Source organism: Cherax quadricarinatus, chromosome 3 (genome assembly GCF_038502225.1).
Source record: "Cherax quadricarinatus isolate ZL_2023a chromosome 3, ASM3850222v1, whole genome shotgun sequence".
Lineage (NCBI taxonomy): Eukaryota > Metazoa > Arthropoda > Malacostraca > Decapoda > Parastacidae > Cherax > Cherax quadricarinatus.
In genome coordinates, this window is record NC_091294.1 from 26,865,420 (window position 1) to 26,890,488 (window position 25,069).

Here is a 25,069-nt window from a genome sequence, read left to right on the forward strand (position 1 = left end):
ATAGACATTTTGCTTAATCCATCTAAATACACCCCAGAGTAGAATAAATTAACATAAATATGAGATGTGGTAGCCAGGTGACTTGTAGGACTTGTGGTAGCCAGGCAATTTGTAGGACTTGTGGTAGCCAGACAATTTGTAGGACTTGTGGTAGCCAGACAATTTGTAGGACTTGTGGTAGCCAGACAATCTGTAGGACTTGTGGCAGCCAGGCAACTTGTATGACTTGTGGTAGCCAGGCAACTTGTAGGACTTGTGGTAGCCAGGCAACTTGTAGGACTTGTGGTAGCCAGGCAATTTGTAGGACTTGTGGTAGCCAGGCAACTTGTAGGACTTGTGGTTGCCAGGCAATTTATAGGACTTGTGGTAGCCAGGCAATTTGTAGGACTTGTGGCAGCCAGGCAACTTGTAGGACTTGTGGTAGCCAGGCAACTTGTAGTCCAACATCTACCTGGAGAGAGTTCCGGGGGTCAACGCCCCCACGGCCCGGTCTGTGACCAGGCCTCCTGGTGGATCAGAGCCTGATCAACCAGGCTGTTGCTGCTGGCTGCACGCAAACCAACGTACAAGCCACAGCCCGGCTGGTCAGGAACGGACTTTAGGTGCTTGTCCAGTGCCAGCTTGAAGACTGCCAGGGGTCTGTTGGTAATCCCCCTTATGTATGCTGGGAGGCAGTTGAACAGTCTCGGGCCCCTGACACTTATTGTATGGTCTCTTAACGTGCTAGTGACACCCCTGCTTTCCATTGGGGGGATGTTGCATCGTCTGCCAAGTCTTTTGCTTTCGTAGTGAGTGATTTTCGTGTGCAAGTTTGGTACTAGTCCCTCTAGGATTTTCCAGGTGTATATAATCTAGTTACTGGGGGTAACTAGAAAGTTATTCCTTTCGTATGCTTTCACTCAGGGTGTCATTTCTTCTAAAAATGGTGTTACATGAGAATGGGAGTGTTTCTCTTTATTTATTCTACTGTATCAACGTGGAGACAACTTGTACACAATATAGAGTGACGAAAACTAGACGCGTTCATCTGGTTTGTTTACATTTTGTGTGGGTGAGGTGGCGAGGGCTGCCCTTCCTGGCTACCCATACTTCCCAACTTGACTTCATACAAATAAAACTCACCTCTCACCCTACATTAAGACTACAAATATTTTAAGGTATACTATATATGCATTTTATCGCTCTAGGGAGCTTAATGTCGTAGTAGGTATAAGTGGCCAGGCAGGATGCCATACCTTCCACATGACTTTCTACAAATAAATACTTTTCACCTCTCACCCTACATTAAGACTACAAATATTTTAAGGTAAGCAATTCATGTACCGTATATGCATTTTATTGGGGTGGGGTGGCCTGGAGGGCTACCACACCTGACTTCTTAGGGTAAATACTATTCACCTTTTGCCCTACATTAAGACTACAAATATTTTGAGGTAAATAATGAGTGTACTGTGTGTGTATTTTACTTTTTAATGCCAAGTTCTATAGTTAACTTAATATATATTAGTGTAAACTTGTTATCTGGTATTTATATTCATTTACAAATGGAAAGAAAATGGAGTTCTGCTTTCCGGCGAAGTCTGCTTTCCGGCAGTAGCCTAGAACCTAACCTGCCGAATAAGTGGGGCCCTACTGTACATACTGTCATTACGCCCTACATCATATCTTGTATACTTATTTATCTTCTTTTTCTTAAAATATGTATTACCTATAACCAAACTCCTTTCTATACAAAGTTCAATCAAAGACCCCCCCTTATCATTTATACCTGGCACCCCAAACTTACCTACCACACCCTCTCTAAATGTTTCTCCTACTTTATCATTTAGGTCCCCTACCACAATTACTCTCTCACTTGGCTGAACAGTTCCTACACACTCGCATAACATCTCCCAAAAATGTACGTCTGTATCATAAATTGTACTACCTCATATTAATAATAGAGTAAAATACTGAATATTTGTAATCTACCACTCTTCACCTGTCTAGACTTAAGTAATCTTTAACCCTTTCAGGGTCCAAGGCCCAAATCTGGAGTCACGCACCAGTGTCCAAGAATTTTCAAAAAAAAAATTTGTTATTTTTTCTTATGAAATCGTAGAGAATCTTTTTGTGAAGGTAATAAAACAAAAAGTACGAAATTTGGTGGAAAATTGACGAAATTATGCTCTCGCGAATTTTGATGTGTCAGCGATATTTACGAATCGGCGATTTTGCCGACTTTGACTCCCATTTTAGGCCAATTACATTATTCCAATCAACCAAATTCTTAGCTATTTCACTAGTATTACTTCTATTCTATCGATTGAGCACAAGAAATCGCCAAGTCAACTGTTTCAACTACAAAATAAAGTGATCGGAAATTGTTAATTTGGCCAATTTAACACAAAGTTCAAAATATTCCAATTTCAAAATAGGCTCCAGAATGAACAATGTAGGCATTCCTGGCACTAAACTAACATTTCCTCTGTTCATTAGTTATGTTTTGAGGTTTTACAAATAAATTCCATTTTGATTTTTTATTCACATAATGAATTTTTATTCACACCAAAAAATAGAAGATTTACTGTTATGCAATACTGTAATAATTGTATAAATATCATCACCGTATTTGTGAATGTATATTAGACCCACCAGCTGACGTGTATTAGACGTGTGAGGTCGTTTGTTTACTCTTGAATATTGGCAAAAATTTAACATTTCTGCTACTTTGAGCTCAGTTTCAAGCCATTTCCAGTGCTAAAACCAATCAAAATCATCTCTATTTCTGTAATATGTCTTCCATTCTATCAAATGAGACCAAGAAATCGCATATACAACTATAAAAAACATACGAAAAAACACTGCAAAGTTGCTGTTTTAATTGAAAAATCATGAATTCATTTTTTTTCTCTCATTATACACAGTGTGCTGCAGGATCTGTTTTATGTGGTGCACACATACCACATAGATGTATTCTCTCATATCTAGGCCCAAATGTACCACTCACAGTTTATCAGAGTGAGCTGAGCTCATGGCGTAGATCTACGGTTTGGACCCTGAACGTAAAGCCGTAGATCTACGGGACGGACCCTGAAAGGGTTAAGTATTAGGTTAGGTCTCCCCAAAATGCTTCATTATGAAATGTTAACACACATTGTAACCTTTGCAAATAAACTTTTGATTTGATTTGATTTGATTTTGAAAATGGCAAACAAATACTTAAGAGACAAAATACTGAGACAATGTTCTGCAACACTGTAGAAGCAAAATAATACTTCTTTGAAGGTTAATCTATATTTCTATCTAGCTCAAGTATTATTATAATCAAAACTAAGTGCTAGGTGAGCTGTATGACAGGGTCATACAGCTGTATGACAGGGTCATACAGCTCACCTAGCTCAAATACAACAAGCTTCTGATGTCAGAAAATAAAACTTATTTAGAGAATTATACACATCACAGAGAGCACTGACCACTGAGTCTATGTATTTTTCCACCAGAGCCTTTCCTTCAGAGCCAGCCACTTGTCTCCATGATTCCTGTGAATATAACCTCACACCTTCAGCAACATAGTACCTGAAATGAAAGGTAAAATTTTGAATTTTACCAAGACAATGCCTTCCTTTCCCAATTATATTTATGAATTAATTTCAACCATGTTGGAAATATTACACATCCCAAAACAATAAACCAATAATTCTACTAGCCTAACAGGTTAACAGCAACTGTAATACAATGAAAGCAAATCTCCCTGCATTATGATGGAGATATACTGTAAAAACAAAATATTAATTCAATTGCAAATGCACACAAAAGTTTGTATTTTTACAAACTTACATTTTAAAACGCCACTCTCACAGAGCTACTGAGTACTGAAAAACAATGGTGAGTACCCTCTAATCCTAGGGCATACTGTAGTGAAAGGTGATTTAGACAAACAAGGAAGGTTTGGTATATGTTTCCTATTTTTTGATACAGATTGATCAAAATACCTGTCAAAAAGTTACTGAAGGATTGGGAAGATTATTGTTGTTTGGAGCATCATCTGAATTGACAACATGCAAAGTTAAACAGATGTGAAAGTAATACTGTACTGTACTGGAAAAATCTAACATACATGGAAGCAGGAAGGACATCCAAGGCACATGTGAAAGCCTGGCAGTGTAGCCGAGTTCCTTGCATCTCGTGATGAATTAGATTAGCATATTGTAGTGTTATTTATTTATTTATTTATTAATTTGAACATGATACAGAGAAGTATAAAAGAATACAGTTAAATGTAGCATGTCAAAGCCACTTGAATGCATAGCATTATGGGCAGACTTAAAATTAACTTAAGATTAACTAAGCAATGATATATTCAGTGGTAAAACATTATTGTAAACAGATAACAAGCACAAATGAGTATTACAAAAACAGGTCGTATGGTTGCATGCATTGCTGTACAATCAGTATTAATTTATTTTATTTATTTATTTAATTTGAACATGATACAGAGAAGTACAAGGAATACAATTTTTTAAGTGCAGCATGCCAAAGCCCCTTGTATGCAGAGCATAATGGGCAGGCTTAAAATTAACTTAAGATTAACTAAGCAATGATATATTCAGTGGTACAAAAATTATTGTAAAACAGATAACAATTTAGTACAAATGAGTATTACAAAGACAGGTCATATGGTCATTTACTGTGCTGCTGTGTAATCAGTAGAATGGAGTATTCTGTTAGGTAATGAGGTTAAATAGTAACAAAGTTTGATTGGGTCACAGGTTGACATTTATGAGATACAATAATGAGATACAATTATTCAGTATTTATTTAGTTGTGGGTGAGTAAGTGATTTTTGAGAAGAGACTTGAATTTATAAACAGAAAGTGTTTCTTTTATATTCACAGGTAATGAATTCCAGATTTTAGGGCCTTTTATGTGCATTGAGTTTTTGCATAATGTGAGATGGACACGAGGAACATCAAAGAGTGATCTGTGCCTTGTGTTATGGTCATGTGCTCTGTTAAGGTTGGTAAGGAGATGTTTGAGGGGAGGGTATATGCCAGAGTTAAGTGTTCTATGTATGTAGTAGGTGCAGTAATAAGTACGGATGTTTTGTATTGTGAGTAGGTTTAGAGTTTTGAATATTGGTGGAGTGTGTTGTCTATAGAGGGAATTTGTTATCATTCTGACTGCAGCCTTTTGTTGGGTGATTAGTGGTCTGAGATGGTTTGTCGTTGTTGAGCCCCATGCACAAATTCCATAGGTGAGATAGGGGTAAATAAGTGAGTGATATAGGGCCAGAAGGGCTGACTGTGAAACATAGAACCGTATCTTCGATAGTATGCCTACAGTCTTGGAAATTTTCTTGGAAATTTGTTGTATATGTGTTTGAAATTCAAGTCTATTATCAAGGTGGATTCCTAAGAATTTTCCCCTCTGTGAGTTTTGTGATAGGTGATCCATTTATCATTATGTTTAGAGAGACATCTGTAGCTCTGTTACCAAATTGAATGTAGTAGGTTTTGTCAATGTTTAGAGTAAGTTTATAGGTCCTCATCCAGGTTGATATTTTCTGTAATTCAGTATTTACAGTATTGGCTAGCATGACTAGGCTCGGGTGAGAGTAGACGTATGTAGTGTCATCTGCAAATTGTGTGGGTTTGAGTAGTTGCGATGCATTTGGTAGGTCATTTATGTATAGGAGAAAGAGAAGAGGGCCTAAGACACTTCCCTGTGGGACACCAACTGTAACTGGCTGTGCGGAAGAGTTTGCCCCATTTGTGTACACATATTGGCTTCTGTTGCGGAGGTATGACTTTAGGTAGTTGAGGGAGTGCCCTCTTATACCATAGTGTGACAATTTTATGTGGAGCAAGTCGTGGTCAACTATATGGAAAGCTTTACGTAAGTCAATGAAGATCCCCAGTGGGACTTCTTTTTTCTTTTTTCTTTGATTGAATTGGTTACTATTGAGAGATTAAGATGACTTTTTAGCAAAGTCCTAAATTTACAAGTAGTCAGGGGATCCTCTACTGGTTCCGGTAGCAAGTTCCGGATCTTCGGGGCCTTTATGTGCATAGCATTTTTGCATAGTGCGAGAGTGACACGAGGGATGTTGAAGAGTGCCTTATGCCTTGTATTCTGACTGTGCATTCTGTTGTAACTGTCAAGCAGTAATTTAAGTGGAGGGTTTATGGTGAAATTTAATGTTCTGTATACAGTGGACCCCCGCATAGAGACTTTAATCCGTGCAAGAGGGCTCATTGTTATGCGAAATGATCGGTATGCGAATGAATTTTCCCCATAAGAAATAATGGAAATCAAATTAATCCGTGCAAGACACCCAAAAGTATGAAAAAAAAAATTTTACCACATGAAATATACATTTTCCTACACACAAAGAGAAGGATACATGCACAATAGTAGAGTAGTACATGCACAATATATATTGTGCATGTACTACTCTACTAAATGAAGAATAAATGACACTTACCTTTATTGAAGATGCAGCAATGACTGATGAGACACTGTGTCCTGGGAGTGCCTTTTCCTCCTGAGTACTGTAGGTCCTGTTTGGCATTTTCTTCCAGAACAGGTCTTATCACACTGTGTATGCCACTACGATTCTTAAATCTCTCAAACCAACCTTTGCTGGCTTTAAATTCACCAATATGAGCACTAGTTCCAGGCATTTTTCCCTGTTCACCTGGGTGTTAGTCGACTGGTGTGGGTTGCATCCTGGGAGACAAGATTAAGGACCCCAATGGAAATAAGTTAGACAGTCTTCGATGACACTGACTTTTTTGGGTTATCCTGGGTGGCAAATCCTCTGGGGTTAATTGTTTCTTGGTATTCTCAATAAGCCACACCAACAACGGTGCTACAGCAGCAGCAGCAGCAGCAGCAGCTGACAGTGCTACAGCAGCAGCAGACGATGCTACAGCAGCAGCAGACGATGCTACAGCAGCAGCAGCAGCTGTACCACCAACAGTAGCGATGGTTGAATGGGGTTTATTATACAACCTGGCCAGCTCGGAGACACGCACTCCACTTTCATACTTATCAATGATCTTTTTCTTCATCTCTATAGTAATTCTCACCCTTATTGCTGTAGGGTTGGCACTAGAAGCTTTCTTGGGGCCCATGGTCACTTATTTTGCAGATAAAAATCACCAAAAACACTGTAATAATACGAAATGTTCCGATTGTATGCTTGGATGTTACCGCAAAGGCTGGCTGGTAAACAATGCCACCGGCGGCACATGTGAGGCTGACTAAGGGCACACATTGGACGCGTCTCGGACGAAGAGCGGTGAGCGGGTTTTTGAGCAGTATGCGAGGCAAAATTTTTGCGATAAAAGCGAGCGGTATGCGGATTGAACATTATGTGATGCGTACGGTATGCGGGGGTCCACTGTATGTATTAGGCACAATAATATGAGTGTATGTCTCATATATTTAGCAAGTTCAGGCTTTTGAAAAGGGGTGGGGTGTGCTGTCTAGCACAGGAGCTGGTAATCATCTGCACAGCAGCTTTTTGTTGGGTTATTAAAGGTTTAGGGTGGTTGCCTGTGGTTGATCCCCAGACACAAATACCATAGGTGAGGTAAGGATATATTAAAGAGTGGTATAGGGTAAGGAGTGTCATCGGTGGTACATAGTATCATATCTTGGAAAGGATGCCTACTGATTTGGAAATTTTCTTGGATATGTGTTGAATGTGGGAATGAAATTTAAGATTATAGTCAAGGAGAAGACCTGGAAATTTACCCTCTGTGTATCTTGATATGGGGGAACCATTTATCAATATACAGTGGACCCCGCTTAACGATCACCTCCCAATGCGACCAATTATGTAAGTGTATTTATGTAAGTGCGTTTGTACGTGTATGTTTGGGGGTCTGAAATGGACTAATCTACTTCACAATATTTCTTATGGGAACAAATTCGGTCAGTACTGGCACCTGAACATACTTCTGGAATGAAAAAATATCGTTAACCGGGGGTCCACTGTATTAAGTTGGATATTTAAGGCTCTGTTGCCAAACAGCATGAAGTATGTTTTGTCTGTGTTGAGAGTGAGTCTGTTGGCCATCATCCAAGTATATATTTTTAGCAGCTTGTTGTTTACAGTACGTATTTCTGAGTACATATTAGAAAAAATAAACATCTCCAGGGAATGCATTTAATGCCCTAATAACAGATGTTGCTAGGGACTGGTCCCTCCTTGGTGGGACAGCCATTGTAATAAAGTTGGTAGAATTACCGACAATATGTAAAGTAAAAGGACACAAGTGCAACTAATGTGACATTTTATTGTGGCAACGTTTCGCTCTCCAGGAGCTTTGTCAAGCCATAACGGCTTGACAAAGCTCCTGGAGAGCAAAACGTTGCCACAATAAAATGTCACATTAGTTGCACTTGTGTCCTTTTACTTTACAGACAGCCACTGCAAATAGCAGTACATTGTGCCAGGATTTGCTGTTTGCAGGGCCATCATTTTGCGGCAGCATCATTGACTTTTTTCAAAAGGTCAGCGAATTTGCTAGCAGCTTGAGGGAGAGCTGCTTTGGGGATGTGTGTCAGCATCCTGGTGGACATTAATTTGAGTGCAGATTGTTGGTCTTCTGTAGAGGTGAAGTCGCGATAGCTATCAGCTCTGTCTGCTGGGAGGGGCTGTTAATTGTTCCCACTTGGAGCTCCCTGGGAGGTTAGACATCCACTGTATGCACGGATGATGAGATTTGAGGGATTAAGTGCAGACCCCCAGCGGCACACCTGACAGTTGATTCACGGTTGAATTCCACGGTGTTGGCTCTGTTGTGGAAGTTCCTGGGAACCCGGGATATCTTGTGACATTGCTAACATCATGGGCATGGGAGGGCACCAGCGTGGTGGGGCTTGAGGGGCTGGGAGGAAAAAAGTACCCTCTACAGTTGGGGTGTCACTGGGAATTGGGTGGGTTAGGCAGGGGAGTTGAATGGTGGAGGTGAAGGTAGTTTGGTGGAGGAAGCCTGGGGTGAGGGGTTATGGGAGGCATGGGAGGGTCACTGTACACTACACATGGGGCATGCCCGGGGAGAAAGGTGATGGGCAGTCACTGTATACTACACAGGGATTGCACACTGTTGCTCACACTGTCTTGCTTATAATAAACACATTTATTTGTTTCCCATGCACATCATGAAAGATGTGGGTATGTGACTGCTTAAAACCAGTGTGTTCCCTCATCTTCACCTACATCTTCCCCCTCCCCCATGGAGTGGGGGAGGAGGCACTGACTGGTCCTGAAATCGTTACTTTCAACACCACATGCTTCCCACACCAAATACCTCTAATTCATTTTTAAGTCAACTGGAAGCATGGCACCTGTGCTGGAGGCAGATGTGTTTATGGAAGCCTTTTAGGTTTGTATATACGTGGCAAGCACCTACACACGGTGGGTCCGTGACCATCTTCCCACAACCACCACAAACTGCGCAACACTTCCACTATTTATGTTTACGAAATTAAATGTCATATGTTACGTTAATACACACATATTCATTAATCCATTTATGATATTTTTTACAAAATTATATAATAAACATGCTACATATAAACGTGATAAATACACCCCACAGTAGAATAAATTAACATAAATATGAGATGTGGTAGCCAGGCAACTTGTAGGAGTGACGGCAAGAATTATTTTTCTCTAACCCAACATCAGAGGAAATGTGTATACAGAAAGGCCCCGCTTTACGGCGTTTTGCCTTACGGCGTTCTGCTAATACGGCGATGTCAAATTATGACCAAAATTTGCTATACGGCAAGCGGTCTTTCAAATACGGCGCCCCCACACCCGGTTTGTTTACATTTTCCGTGACCACATCTATTATGTCAGGAAACTTTCCAAAATTTCAAGTGTTTTAAAGTTACTGCAAATTTTATATGTACTCTGATAATTATACTTAAGTGTACCTGCACCTAAATATACTTACACACTATGCTGGTGTGCAGGTACACATTAAAATCGCTAAGTCTTTCTCTATTCATGACGCCAATACTACTTAATAATAATCACTCTTGGACACACTAAATGTCTTATTCTACATCAATATAGGCATTTTCATTAATCCATCTATGATATTTTCCTCAAAATTATATATGAAACCCATTACATAGCATATAAACATCATACATACACTCAGAATAAAAATTGATGTAAACATGAGATTTGTTTACACAGCAGCTGTGTAGGTAGTGTCGGAAGAATTATGTTTTCTCTAGTCAAACACTGGGGGATAACTGTAGAAAAACATTCTTTTTGTATGCCTTTACTCTATATATAGCAATTCATGACCCTTGTGGGTTTAGTGCTTTTTATTATTATTAATAATAATAATAATAATAATAATAATAATAATAATAATAATAATAAAAATAATAATAATAATATTATTATTATTATTATTATTATTATTATTATTATTATTATTATCTTCATTCACTCTAAAAATGGTGTGTTGCTGTTTGTTTATTCTGAACTAACTTGTACAACTTGTACACAATGTAAGAGTATTTGTATTGTGAGGTAATTATTATTAAAATAAAAAAATACTGAGGTAAATGTTTTACAAACTCTTACAAATGGACGTGAATGAACTAAAAGTAGACACATATTAATACGCATTTATTTCGCCTGACCAAGTGATCGTCCACTACCTGTTCAGTTTGTGTTCTTACATTGTCTCAATTCTGTATCTCGTTCTCTCTCTCATTTACTCTCTTGTTAACTAGTTAGCTCTCATTAAAGGAACTAATAACAAACAGACAAATGAATAAGCACCACCTTCTCTTAGCTGGAGACTTCAACATCAACCTTGGCCTACTAGATGATCAGCCTGTAACTGATTTCATCAACAATATGAACAACACACTTCTTATACCAACAATAACTAAACGAACCAGGCTCACTGAAACAAGTGCAACCATAATAGACCACATATGGACCAATATACTAGCCCCCCTAAAATCAGGGATAATCACAGATAGCACAACAGACCACTACCCTACCTTCCTCTTGACAAACATTAGTAAACCACCACTTGAATACAACAAAGTTTCATTTAGACTCCATGATGAGGCCTCAATAAGGAACTTCACAGCTGACCTAGAGACTGTTGACTGGCCTACAGAATTCTCCAAGGCCAACGGTATTGATGACTGGACAGACATTTTTCTTAACAAATTACTTAGACTATACAACAAACATTGTCCTATAAAAACGAAACAGATCACAAACAAATGGCTTGGTTGCCCATGGCTAACCAGCACCATTCTGAAATCCATTGATAAGAAACACCAATATAAAGAGCAATATAGACAGGGCCTAATACACAAAGATATTCTTAAAGCATAGGTAGTAGGTTGGTAGACAGCAACCACCCAGGGAAGTACTACCGTCCTGCCAGATGACTGTGAAACAGAAACCTGTAACTGTTTTGCATGATGGTAGGATTGCTGGTGTCTTTTTCTGTCTCATAAACACGCTAGATAACAGGGATATCTTGCTACTCCAACTTACACTTTGGTCACACTTCACAGACATGCACATGCATATATATATACATACATCTAGGTTTTTCTCCTTTTTCTACATAGCTCTTGTTCTTCTTTATTTCTTCTATTGTCCATGGGGAAGTGGAAAAGAATCTTTCCTCCGTAAGCCATGCATGTCGTATGAGGCGACTAAAATGCCGCGAGCAATGGGCTAGTAACCCCTTCTCCTCTAGACATTTACTAAAAAAGAGAAGAAGAAAAACTTTATAAAACTGGGATGCTTAAATGTGCGTGGATGTAGTGCAGATGACAAGAAACAGATGATTGCTGATGTTATGAATGAAAAGAAGTTGGATGTCCTGGCCCTAAGCGAAACAAAGCTGAAGGGGGTAGGGGAGTTTCGGTGGGGGGAAATAAATGGGATTAAATCTGGAGTATCTGAGAGAGTTAGAGCAAAGGAAGGGGTAGCAGTAATGTTGAATGATCAGTTATGGAAGGAGAAAAGAGAATATGAATGTGTAAATGCAAGAATTATGTGGATTAAAGTAAAGGTTGGATGCGAGAAGTGGGTCATAATAAGCGTGTATGCACCTGGAGAAGAGAGGAATGCAGAGAAGAGAGAGAGATTTTGGGAGATGTTAAGTGAATGTATAGGAGCCTTTGAACCAAGTGAGAGAGTAATTGTGGTAGGGGACCTGAATGCTAAAGTAGGAGAAACTTTTAGAGAGGGTGTGGTAGGTAAGTTTGGGGTGCCAGGTGTAAATGATAATGGGAGCCCTTTGATTGAACTTTGTATAGAAAGGGGTTTAGTTATAGGTAATACATATTTTAAGAAAAAGAGGATAAATAAGTATACAAGATATGATGTAGGGCGAAATGACAGTAGTTTGTTGGATTATGTATTGGTAGATAAAAGACTGTTGAGTAGACTTCAGGATGTACATGTTTATAGAGGGGCCACAGATATATCAGATCACTTTCTAGTTGTAGCTACACAGAGAGTAAAAGGTAGATGGGATACAAGGAGAATAGAAGCATCAGGGAAGAGAGAGGTGAAGGTTTATAAACTAAAAGAGGAGGCAGTTAGGGAAAGATATAAACAGCTATTGGAGGATAGATGGGCTAATGAGAGCATAGGCAATGGGGTCGAAGAGGTATGGGGTAGGTTTAAAAATGTAGTGTTAGAGTGTTCAGCAGAAGTTTGTGGTTACAGGAAAGTGGGTGCGGGAGGGAAGAGGAGCGATTGGTGGAATAATGATGTAAAGAGAGTAGTAAGGGAGAAAAAGTTAGCATATGAGAAGTTTTTACAAAGTATAAGTGATGCAAGGAGGGAAGAGTATATGGAGAAAAAGAGAGGTTAAGAGAGTGGTGAAGCAATATAAAAAGAGAGCAAATGAGAGAGTGGGTGAGATGTTATCAACAAATTTTGTTGAAAATTAGAAAAAGTTTTGGAGTGAGATTAACAAGTTAAGGAAGCCTAGAGAACAAATGGATTTGTCAGTTAAAAATAGGAGAGGAGAGTTATTAAATGGAGAGTTAGAGGTATTGGGAAGATGGAGGGAATATTTTGAGGAATTGTTAAATGTTGAAGATAGGGAAGCTGTGATTTCGTGTATAGGGCAAGGATGAATAACATCTTGTAGGAGTGAGGAAGAGCCAGTTGTGAGTGTGGGGGAAGTTCGTGAGGCAATAGGTAAAATGAAAGGGGGATAAAGATAGAAATGTTAAAAGCAGGTGGGGATATAGTTTTGGAGTGGTTGGTGCAATTATTTAATAAATGTATGGAAGAGGGTAAGGTACCTAGGGATTGGCAGAGAGCATGCATAGTTCCTTTGTATAAAGGCAAAGGGGACAAAAGAGAGTGCAAAAATTATAGGGGGATAAGTCTGTTGAGTATACCTGGTAAAGTGTATGGTAGAGTTATTATTGAAAGAATTAAAAGTAAGACTGAGAATAGGATAGCAGATGAACAAGGAGGCTTTAGGAAAGGTAGGGGGTGTGTGGACCAGGTGTTTACAGTGAAACATATAAGTGAACAGTATTTAGATAAGGCTAAAGAGGTCTTTGTGCCATTTATGGATTTGGAAAAGGCGTATGACAGGGTGGATAGGGGGGCAATGTGGCAGATGTTGCAGGTGTATGGTGTAGGAGGTAGGTTACTGAAAGCAGTGAAGAGTTTTTACGAGGATAGTGAGGATCAAGTTAGAGTATGTAGGAAAGAGGGAAATTATTTCCCAGTAAAAGTAGGCCTTAGACAAGGATGTGTGATGTCACCGTGGTTGTTTAATATATTTATAGATGGGGTTGTAAGAGAAGTAAATGCGAGGGTCTTGACAAGAGGCGTGGAGTTAAAAGATAAAGAATCACACATAAAGTGGGAGTTGTCACAGTTGCTCTTTGCTGATGACACTGTGCTCTTGGGAGATTCTGAAGAGAAGTTGCAGAGATTGGTGGATGAATTTGGTAGGGTGTGCAAAAGAAGAAAATTGAAAGTGAATACAGGAAAGAGTAAGGTTATGAGGATAACAAAAATATTAGGTGATGAAAGATTGGATATCAGATTGGAGGGAGAGAGTATGGAGGAGGTGAATGTATTCAGATATTTGGGAGTGGACGTGTCAGCGGATGGGTCTATGAAGGATGAGGTGAATCATAGAATTGATGAGGGGAAAAGGGTGAGTGGTGCACTTAGGAGTCTGTGGAGACAAAGAACTTTGTCCTTGGAGGCAAAGAGGGGAATGTATGAGAGTATAGTTTTACCAACACTCTTATATGGGTGTGAAGCATGGGTGATGAATGTTGCAGCGAGGAGAAGGCTGGAGGCAGTGGAGATGTCATGTATGAGGGAAATGTGTGGTGTGAATGTAATGCAGAGAATTAGTAGTTTGGAAGTTAGGAGGAGGTGCGGGATCACCAAAACTGTTGTCCAGTGGGCTGAGGAAGGGTTGTTAAGGTGGTTCGGACATGTAGAGAGAATGGAGCGAAACAGAATGACTTCAAGAGTGTATCAGTCTGTAGTGGAAGGAAGGCGGGGTAGGGGTCGGCCTAGGAAAGGTTGGAGGGAGGGGGTAAAGGAGGTTTTGTGTGCGAGGGGCTTGGACTTCCAGCAGGCGTGCATGAGCGTGTTTGATAGGAGTGAATGGAGACGAATGGTTTTTAATACTTGACGTGCTGTTAGAGTGTGAGCAAAGTAACATTTATGAAGGGGTTCAGGGAAACCGGCAGGCCGGACTTGAGTCCTGGAGATGGGAAGTACAGTGCCTGCACTCTGAAGGAGGGGTGTTAATGTTGCAGTTTAAAAACTGTAGTGTAAAGAACCCTTCTGGCAAGACAGTGATGGAGTGAATGATGGTGAAAGTTTTTCTTTTTCGGGCCACCCTGCCATGGTGGGAATCGGCCAGTGTGATAACAAAAAATAAAAAAAAATAATTCTTAAACACTATTCATCAGTCCTCACCAAAGTAATAAAGAAAGCCAAACAACTATACTACTCCAGTAGATTCACTGACACTAGAGGAGATATAAAAAAGACCTGGAAAACACTCTCTCAGATTCTAGGGACCCACAAACTGAAAAAAAACAAGAATATTGTCCTAACTAAACCTAATGAAACACCACTGCATCCCAATGACACAGCTAACAAGATAAACGACTTCTTCTCAACCATAGGTTCTAATCTCACCAATAAAATCCCGCAAACCAATGCCCATGCCGGGGACTACCTAGATGGGAATTTCCCAAATTCCTTCTATCTTGCTCCAACTGAGCCCACGGAAGTCACCGAAATTATAGTCACTTAAAAATAACTCAGGGAATCTGTCTCAAGTCCCACCATTATTGTACAAGAGAGCGGCCCATGTCCTCTCGCATGCTATCTCATTACTTTTTAACAAGTCACTAGAAACTAGCACCTTCCCGAAACTACTCAACACGGCAAGAGTTACACCAATACATAAAGGTGGTGACCCTACAGATTTAAACAACTATAGGCCAATATCAAACTTACCATTGCTATCCAAAATCTTTGAGAAACTCGTGCACAGGAGACTATATTCATTTATAACGTCACAAAACATACTCAACCCCTGCCAATTTGGATTCAGGAAAAATAAAAGCACTAACGATGCAATCATAAAAATGCTAGATCTGCTTTACACAGCATTGGAAAATAAGGAATATCCACTAGGAATTTTTATTGACCTAAGAAAAGCTTTTGACACAGTAGACCACGGCATCCTATGTATAAGAGGCCATGCGCTTGCATATTTCAAATCTTACCTTACTAATAGGTATCAGTATGTCACCATTAAAGACACAGCTCAACAACACAGCCACTTGATACTGGAGTTCCGCAGGGAAGTGTCCTTGGTCCCCTGCTCTTCCTCAAATACATCAATGATCTCCCAAACGTATCTCAACACCTGAACCCCATTCTCTTTGCTGACGACACGACTTATGTCATCTCTCACCCTAATCTTGCCACCCTCAACACCACTGTTAATGAGGAGCTGATCAAAATATCGACTTGGATGACAGCCAATAAACTTACGCTTAACACTGACAAAACCTACTACATTATGTTTGGTAGCAGAGCAGGAGATGTGCAAATTAACATTAAGATCGACAACACTCTAATTGCCAGGCATAATGAGGGCAAATTCCTAGGCCTATATCTCGACAACAACCTGAACTTCAGCACCCATATCCAACACATAACCAAAAAAGTATCCAAAATGGTTGGGATCCTCTCCAAGATACGATACTACGTGCCGCAAACTGCCCTTCTCACACTATACCATTCACTTATATATCCATACCTCACCTATGCTATCTGTGCTTGGGGTTCAACTGCAGCAACACACCTAAAGCCAATAATAACCCAACAAAAAGCCGCAGTAAGAATAATCACTAAATCCCATCCCTGGCAACACATCCCCCCACTCTTCATAGATCTAAACTTACTCCCTGTTCAGTACATCCACACTTACTACTGTGCAATCTACATCTACAGGACCTTAAATTCCAGTATTAACCTTGACCTAAAATGCTTTCTTGATAGTTATGACAGAACCCACAGGCACAACACCAGACACAAACATCTCTATGACATTCCCTGTGTCCGACTAAACCTTTACAAAAATTCAATGTATGTCAAAGGCCCTAAAATCTGGAACACACTACCTGAAAATTCTAAAACTGCAGACACATTCATCACCTTCAAAACTACCATCAGAAAACATCTTATCTCCCTGATACACCCTGTCAACTAATTACACGAATACCACCTGGTGGTTAACACTTACACTCACTCACCCATTTGACCATAAACAGAAATATCAATCTCAAAATAATGAATCTTAACTAGTCATAAGTTGGCCTGTGATACTCCAATACTGAAACTATATATAGTGCCAAAACAAAAGCATTCACATTGCTAAACTCACAAACTAGTATTTAGTCACTTAGCCATAATACCAACTTACCTCATAATTTTGTAATATTTTAAACTTAAGATTTAATTTAAGTCTGCCCGAAATGCCTAGCCATGCTAGGTGTTCTAGTGGTACACTCTGTAATTATTATTTTACCACATGTAAACCACGCAATAACCAAATTCTGTAAACTCAGCATTGTAATCCTTATAGAGAATAAACTTTGAATTGAAGATGGCGTCTAAGGTTAGCTGTAATAAAAAGAGAAGTCGTAAGCCTCTTGCTTTAAGTGCCAAGTTAGAGGATGATGGTGTGCCATTCTGATTTTATTCAATAAACACCCTGCCACTCACCTCTCACACATTAATATTAATATTTTAAGGTAAGTAATAAGTGTACTCTGTGTATATCTCACCTTTTGTTGTGTTTTTAATGCCTATTTCTATTGCTAACTTAATATAAGTTAGTGTAAACTTGTTGTCTGGCATTTATTGCACATTTTATATGCTCTGATAATAATACTTGTGGAGCTGTGTGGTAGCTGGGTGGAGGGACAACATTACGTTTTCTCTGCTCAGCCATCAGAGAAAACGTGTATGAATCGGCGTTTGGCCCAGCCACTCCCCCACTCCGCTTTTGTTTACAATTTTCGGTATGAATTATTCATTACTTCTACCTTCGTTTATGTTGGCATCTAAAGGTAGTTGTTAGAAATTATTAAATTCAGTGAACAAGGCATGTCGATGTTAATAATATGGCTCTGGGCAACAGTGTAGGTAGCCGGTAGGTGTAGCCCAGGCGGGCTACACCTACTGGCTACCTACACTGACTTCCTACAAATAAATACTACTCACCTCTCTTCCTATATTAAGACTACACATATTTTAAGGTAAATAATGAGTGTACTGTATGTGTATTTTACCTCTCTGGGATGTTTTAAATATCGTATATTAAGTATGAGACGGGGAGCCAGGGCTACCTACACCTGGGCTACCTGCACCTGACTTCCTACAAGTACTACTCACCTCTTTCCCTACATTAAGATTACAAATACTTTAAGATAAATAATGAATTTACAGCGAATGTATTTTACTTTGCATGTTTTTAATGCCTGGTTCTATTACTAACTTAATATAATTTAGTGTATACTTGTTGTCTGGCATTTATATGCATTTATAAATGGAAAAAAATGGCTTTCTGCCTTCCGGCGATGTCTGCTTTCCGGCGACAGCCTGGAACCTAACCCGCCGTATAAGTGGGGCCCTACTGTACTATAATATTACTGGGGGTAACTGTAGAAAATTATTCCTTTCGTATGCCTTCACTCAGAGCGTCATTTCTTCTAAAAATGGTGTTACATGAGAATGGGAGTGTTCTTCTTTATTTATTCTACTGTACCAACATGGAAACAACTTGTACACAATGTAAAGTGTTTGTATGATGGTATAATACAAATGTACTTGAACCAAAACCAGACGCGTTCGTCTGTTTGTTTACACTATATACTACGTATCTCTGTCCTCTCTCATTTACTCATTCTCTCGTTTATTCATTTTATCTTGTTTACTCATCTCTCACCCTACATTAACTCTTTCAGGGTCCGTCCCATTGATCTACGGCTTCACGTTGAGTGTCCAAACCGTAGATCTATGCCAAAATTCTAGCGCCGTCAAATTTAGCGTGAAAGCACTCATAGGCCTACATGTGAGAGAACGGGTCTGCGTGGTGGGTGTGCGCCATAAACAAAAAATCTAGGCGCCCGCATAGCATTGTGGGAACGCCAGCTCAGTTACCCTTGTTCACCATGCCTCGTCGCAAGTCAGCTCTCACTCCCCGGAAAATTGGGACTCTCCTCTTCCAATCTGATAGTTCTGACACTGATGGAAGTGGAAATGAAGATGAATTCTATGGCTTTGATCAGTTAGTGACCGAAAGGAATGACCAGGATATCGATAATAGTGCAGAAAACCCTGACAATCCTCAACCTTCTACCTCTGGTGTGGGCACTCGTGACTCACGGTCGGTTGTACATCAACGCAAGAGAAAACTAATATTTTCGCGTGGCCAGGCCTCTGACTTCAGTAATGATGATGATAGTGACATGGATTGTGATTTTATTGCGCTTGACGATCATTCGAGTAGTGATAGTGAGGAATCATATTCACCAGTGAAGCGTCGGTATGTGCGCCGCCACATGCGCTCGGGTAGTGTACCCTATGCTGTGCCCAGGGGACGGAGTACATCCCGTGGCCCTACACCAGGTTTAGATAGTGATAGTGAGGATGATGTGGCTACACTTGGCATGGATAGACGACAGGCATCAGTAGATGGTGGTAGTGGTGATGGTAGTGGCACCTCCATGCATGACTCACCAGCCCAGGCTGGGACCCACGCTGCTGACTCAGTTCAAGGACAAAGCGGAGCGTCAGCCACCACCACAACCACAATCACCCGCACAACCAGCCTATGATGTCCAGTATCCACCAGCAAACCGTATCTGGGATTGGCAGCAAAATCTCAATTTTGTTCTCAAGCCCCACCACTTTGATGACTCTCAAAGTGGAATTCTACCTACTTGTCCCCTTGGAACCATGGCCAATGAACTGGAATTCTTTGAATTATTCTTTGACCAGCCATTGATGGAAACTATTGTCAGGGAAAGTAATAAGTATTTTGAGTAAACCATGGCAAATACGATCATATCACCACAGTCAAGACTACACAGGTGGAAAGAGACGACTGTTGCAGAAATGTATTTGCTTTCTGTAACAATAATGCTTATGCCTCATGGCTATAAGCATAATATAAAAGCATACTGGTCCACAGATCGGCTAATTTTTACCCCGGTCTTCAGTGAAATCATCCCAGTGAACAGGTTTATCTTACTGTTACGTATGTTGCACTTCTCTGACAAAACCAGGCCTGACAGAAGTGACAGGTTATACAAGATTAGAAATGTTTTCATGTATCTCAAACAAAAGTTCAGCATATACTTTTATCCATTCAAGAATCTTGTAATTGACGAGTCTTTGATTTTGTTCAAAGGTAGACTGTCATTCAAGCAGTATATACCAAGCAAGAGGAAACGCTTTGGTATAAAGCTGTTTGTACTCTGTGACTGTGACAGTGGCCTGGTGTTGGATATTGTTGTATACACAGGAAGTAAAACATTGAAAGATACCAAGATGTTATTGGGTATCTCAGGTGACGTAGTGAGAAACATGATGGCACCCTATCTTGGTAAGGGGCATACATTATATACCGATAACTGGTACACAAGCCCATTACTCAGTGATTTCATGTGAGTGAACAAGACAGATGTGTGTGGCACAGTGCGTTCTAATCGTAAACATATGCCCAGGCTCAACCCAGGTGCTCGTGGTGATGACGTGCAGGTGTTTACTGCCAATGACATCATGGCATTACGGTGGCATGACAAACGAGATGTCACATTGTTGACAACCATTCACCATAATGAAATGCAAGACAGTGGCAAAGTTGATCGAGTGACTAATGAACGTATTCGAAAATCAGTGACAGTGATTGATTATACACAAAACATGCGCTTGGTTGACAAATGCGACATGCAGATTGGTTTTGTTGATTGTGTTCGTAAGAGTTACAATTGGTACATGAAACTTTTCTTCCATCTCATGGACATTTCAATGCTCAATGCATATAATATGTGCCAAATAAAGACTGGCAACAGACCACCGTATGGTGAATTTTGTTTGTCTGTTGTCAGACAACTCATAATGAAGTACCAGGTAAGAACACCTGCTATACAACAAGGTCCTTGAATTCCTCAGGATATACCCAAGCGTTTGAGGAGGGAAGGTGATCATTTCATAATACAGCTTCCTTCAACTCAGAAGAAATTTGCTCAGAAGAGATGCATTGTCTGTGCACAAACAAAACGACGGCAACAAAGATGCAAAGACACTCGGTTTATGTGTGAGGAATGTAAGGTGCCTCTGTGTATGGTGCCTTGTTTCAAGGAGTTCTACAAGCTCCAGCAGTTCTAAAACCATGTCCAGTGATTGTAAATATGTAAATATATGATAGAACATTAGTATTATACAAGATTTGTGCATGTTTATTGTAATAAACAACAGTGGTAAACAATAATATGATAACTTTAGTGCAGTTATTGTGTTCAATACAGTGAGTTTATATATACACATTATATACAGTATTGATCTCTCAGGCCCCAAATGTTAGTAGGAAAAGAAAAAAATTGGAAAAGAAAAGAAAAAACTACAAAAACCGCTAAATAAAGTAATGCGCGTATGTGGAATTCATCGATGTTGCCGCCACCACATCATTTTGGACAAACTTCTTGGCACTGTATCTCGGTAAGTACTGATCAGAATTTTTTTTTTTGTCTTATTACCTTCACAAAAATATGCTCTTTAATTCTGTAAGAAAAAATAATTTTTTTTTTTTTTTCAAAATTTCTTGGACACTGGAGCACCACTTCAGATTTTGGCCTTGGACCCTGAAGGGGTTAAAGCTACAAATATTTTAAGGTAAGTAACGAGTAAACTGCATATGTATTATATCGCTCCAGGACACTTTAAATGTAGTATATTATGTGTGGGTAGGGTGAGGTGGCCTGGCCTGGCTGGCTACCATACCTCCCACACCTGATTTTTTTTTTTTTAACAAGTCGGCCGTCTCCCACCGAGGCAGGGTTACCCAAAAAGAAAGAAAATCCCCAAAAAGAAAATACTTTCATCATCATTCAACACTTTCACCTTACTCACACATAATCACTGTTTTTGCAGAGGTGCTCAGAACACAACAGTTTAGAAGCATATATGTAAGTGTAAAGATACACAATATATCCCTCCAAACTGCTAATATCCCGAACCCCTCCTTTAGAGTGCAGGCATTGTACTTCCCATTTCCAGGACTCAAGTCCAGCTATATAAAAATAACCAGTTTCCCTGAATCCCTTCAATAAATATTACCCTGCTCACACTCCAACAGATCGTCAGGTCCCAAATACCATTCATTTCCATTCACTCCTATCGAATACGTTCATGCACGCCTGCTGGAAGTCCAAGCCCCTCACCCACAAAACCTCCCTTACCCCTTCCAACCTTTTCCGGGACGACCCCTACCCCGCCTTCCTTCCCCTGTAGATTTACACACACTCCTTTGCATTCTACTTTGATCCATTCTCTCTAAACGGCCAAACCACCTCAACAACCTCTCTTCAGCCCTCTAATACTTTTATTAACTCCACACCTTCTCCTAATTTCCACACACCGAACTTTCTGCATAATATTTACACCACACATTGCCCTTAGAAAGGACATCTCCACTGCCTCCAACTGCCTCCTCACTGCTGCATTCACAACCCAAGCTTCACACCCATATAAGAGTGTTGGTACTACTATACTTTCATACATTCCCTTCTTTACCTCCATAGATAACAATTTTTGTCTCCACATATACCTCAACGCACCACTCACCTTTTTTACCTCATCAATTCTATGATTAACCTCATCCTTCATAAATCCATCCGCCGACACGTCAACTCCCAAGTATCCGAAAACATTCACTTCTTCCATACTCCTCCTCCCTACTTTGATATCCAATTTTTCTTTATCTAAATCATTTGATACCCTCATCACCTTACTCTTTTCTATGTTCACTTTCAACTTTCTACCTTTACACACACTCCCACACTCATCCACTAACCTTTGCAATTTTTCTTTAGAATCTCCCATAAGCACAGTATCATCAGCAAAAAGCAACTGTGTCAATTCCCATTTTATATTTGATTCCCCATAATTTAATCCCACCCCTCTCCCGAACACCCTAGCATTTACTTCTTTTACAACCACATCTATAAATATATTAAACAACCATGGTGACATTACACATCCCTGTCTAAGACCTACTTTTACCAGGAAGCAATCTCCCTCTCTTCTCTGATTTCTTACAATAAATACTACTCATCTCACCCTACATTAAGATGAATATTATAAGTAATGAGTGTACTCTGTGTGTATTTTACTTTTTTATTGCTTTTAACCCTTTCAGGGTCCGTCCCATAGATCTACGGCTTTACGTTCAGGGTCCAAACCGTAGATCTACGCCATGAGCTCAGCTCACTCTGATAAACTGTGAGTGGTACATTTGGGCCTAGATATGAGAGAATACATCTATGTGGTATGTGTGCACCACATAAAACAGATCCTGCAGCACACTGTGCATAATGAGAGAAAAAAAATGAAATCATGATTTTTCGATTAAAACAGCAACTTTGCAGTGTTTTTTCGTATGTTTTTTATAGTTGTATTTGCGATTTCTTGGTCTCATTTGATAGATTGGAAGACATATTACAGAAATAGAGATGATTTTGATTGGTTTTAGCATTGGAAATGGCTTAAAACTGAGCTCAAAGTAGCGGAAATGTTAAATTTTTGCCGATATTCAAGAGTAAACAAACGACCTCACACGTCTAATACACATCAGCTGGTGGGTCTAATATACATTCACAAATATGGTGATGATATTTATACAATTATTACAGTATTGCATAACAGTAAATCTTCTATTTTTTGGTGTGAATAAAAATTCATTATGTGAATAAAAAATCAAAATGGAATTTATTTGTAAAGCCTCAAAACATAACTAATGAACAGAGGAAATGTTAGTTTAGTGCCAGGAATGCCTACATTGTTTATTCTGGACCCTATTTTGAAATTGGAATATTTTGAACTTTGTGTTAAATTGGCCAAATTAACAATTTCCGATCACTTTATTTTGTAGTTGAAACAGTTGACTTGGCGATTTCTTGTGCTCAATCGATAGAATAGAAGTAATACTAGTGAAATAGCTAAGAATTTGGTTGATTGGAATAATGTAATTGGCCTAAAATGGGAGTCAAAGTCGGCAAAATCGCCGATTCGTAAATATCGCTGACACATCAAAATTCGCGAGAGCATAATTTCGTCAATTTTCCACCAATTTTCGTACTTTTTGTTTTATTACCTTCACAAAAAGATTCTCTACGATTTCATAAGAAAAAATAACAAATTTTTTTTTTTGAAATATCTTGGACACTGGTGCGTGACTCCAGATTTGGGCCTTGGACCCTGAAAGGGTTAATGCCTAGTTTTATTGGTAACTTAATATACATTAGTGTAAACTTGTTATCTAGTATTTATATGCATTTATAAGTGGAAAAAAGGGCATTCCACTTTATGGTGGTAGCCTGGAACCTAACCTACTATATAAGTGGGGCCCTACTGTACTTACGCATCATTCTAGTTCTCTTCTACAGAATTGTTCCACCTACCTATTAAGACAGAGCCTTGGTAGAAGCACTGGGAAGAAGCGTTCTCGAGCTGCAGGTGGAAGGGACATCAGGAACTTACGAGTTGCTACTAATGCTGCCAAGCGTACCTAAAATTGTTACAATATTTTACGTCATTCAATGAAGTCAGATCCAAATTTTATTTAGAATCAGATTCAAAGATCTATGGATCATCTTAATACCAAGCAGCCTATTTCATGGTGTCTGTTCTTTCTTCAGTATTTAGCCTACTGTAATTCTCTAAAGCTTCCAGCATGTACATCTCTGCATAGCTCAAGACATTAAGCACATTTAACGTGCTGTACCTAAGCAGCAACACTTAATGACAGCTATTTTACATATCACCATCCTTATATACGTATATCCCAATAAGGTCAACAAAAAATATCAGTGATTTAGATTTACTTAGCAAATGAGTTACACTTGTTTCTCAAGCAAAATGTTTCTTCATTTATGATAATTGTCTTCCCACTTAACTTTCACCCTAAATCAAGCAGGCATCGAGCACCAGCAACAACGGGATGACTCATGTACCACACACTGAGAGATGTAATACAGCCTCTCCTCATTTAACACCGGAATTCTGTTCCCAAGACCACGTCAGTAAACGAATTCATCGCTAAGTGAGGAGCATACAATAATGGCAGTGAGTTTGTGTCAACCATCTTTGACATTGTTTTAATGTCACCTTTGCACCATTTATAACATTTCTGGTGTATTTTTAGATGTTTATACAGCAGTATACTGTATATTGTAATACAAAGAATTGAGGAAATCAGCTCTAATA

The 25,069-nt window shown here is 39.4% G+C and overlaps 1 protein-coding gene across 3 annotated transcripts in view; it reads right to left on the reverse strand.

Annotated features, from left to right (window-relative positions):
- Nucleotides 1-25,069, reverse strand: part of LOC128706319 (uncharacterized) — a 213,413-nt gene that overhangs the window by 169,072 nt on the left and 19,272 nt on the right. For all 3 annotated transcript variants that reach the window (XR_011392725.1, XR_011392724.1, XM_070090929.1), the window contains exons 5-6: nucleotides 24,265-24,371; nucleotides 3,456-3,558 (exon numbers count right to left, since the gene is read on the reverse strand). Coding sequence is in view for 1 of the 3 variants with exons in the window: in XM_070090929.1 (XP_069947030.1) it covers nucleotides 3,456-3,558; nucleotides 24,265-24,371 (210 nt within the window). In the remaining 2 variants the exon portion in view is untranslated. The remainder of the gene's footprint in view (nucleotides 1-3,455; nucleotides 3,559-24,264; nucleotides 24,372-25,069) is intronic.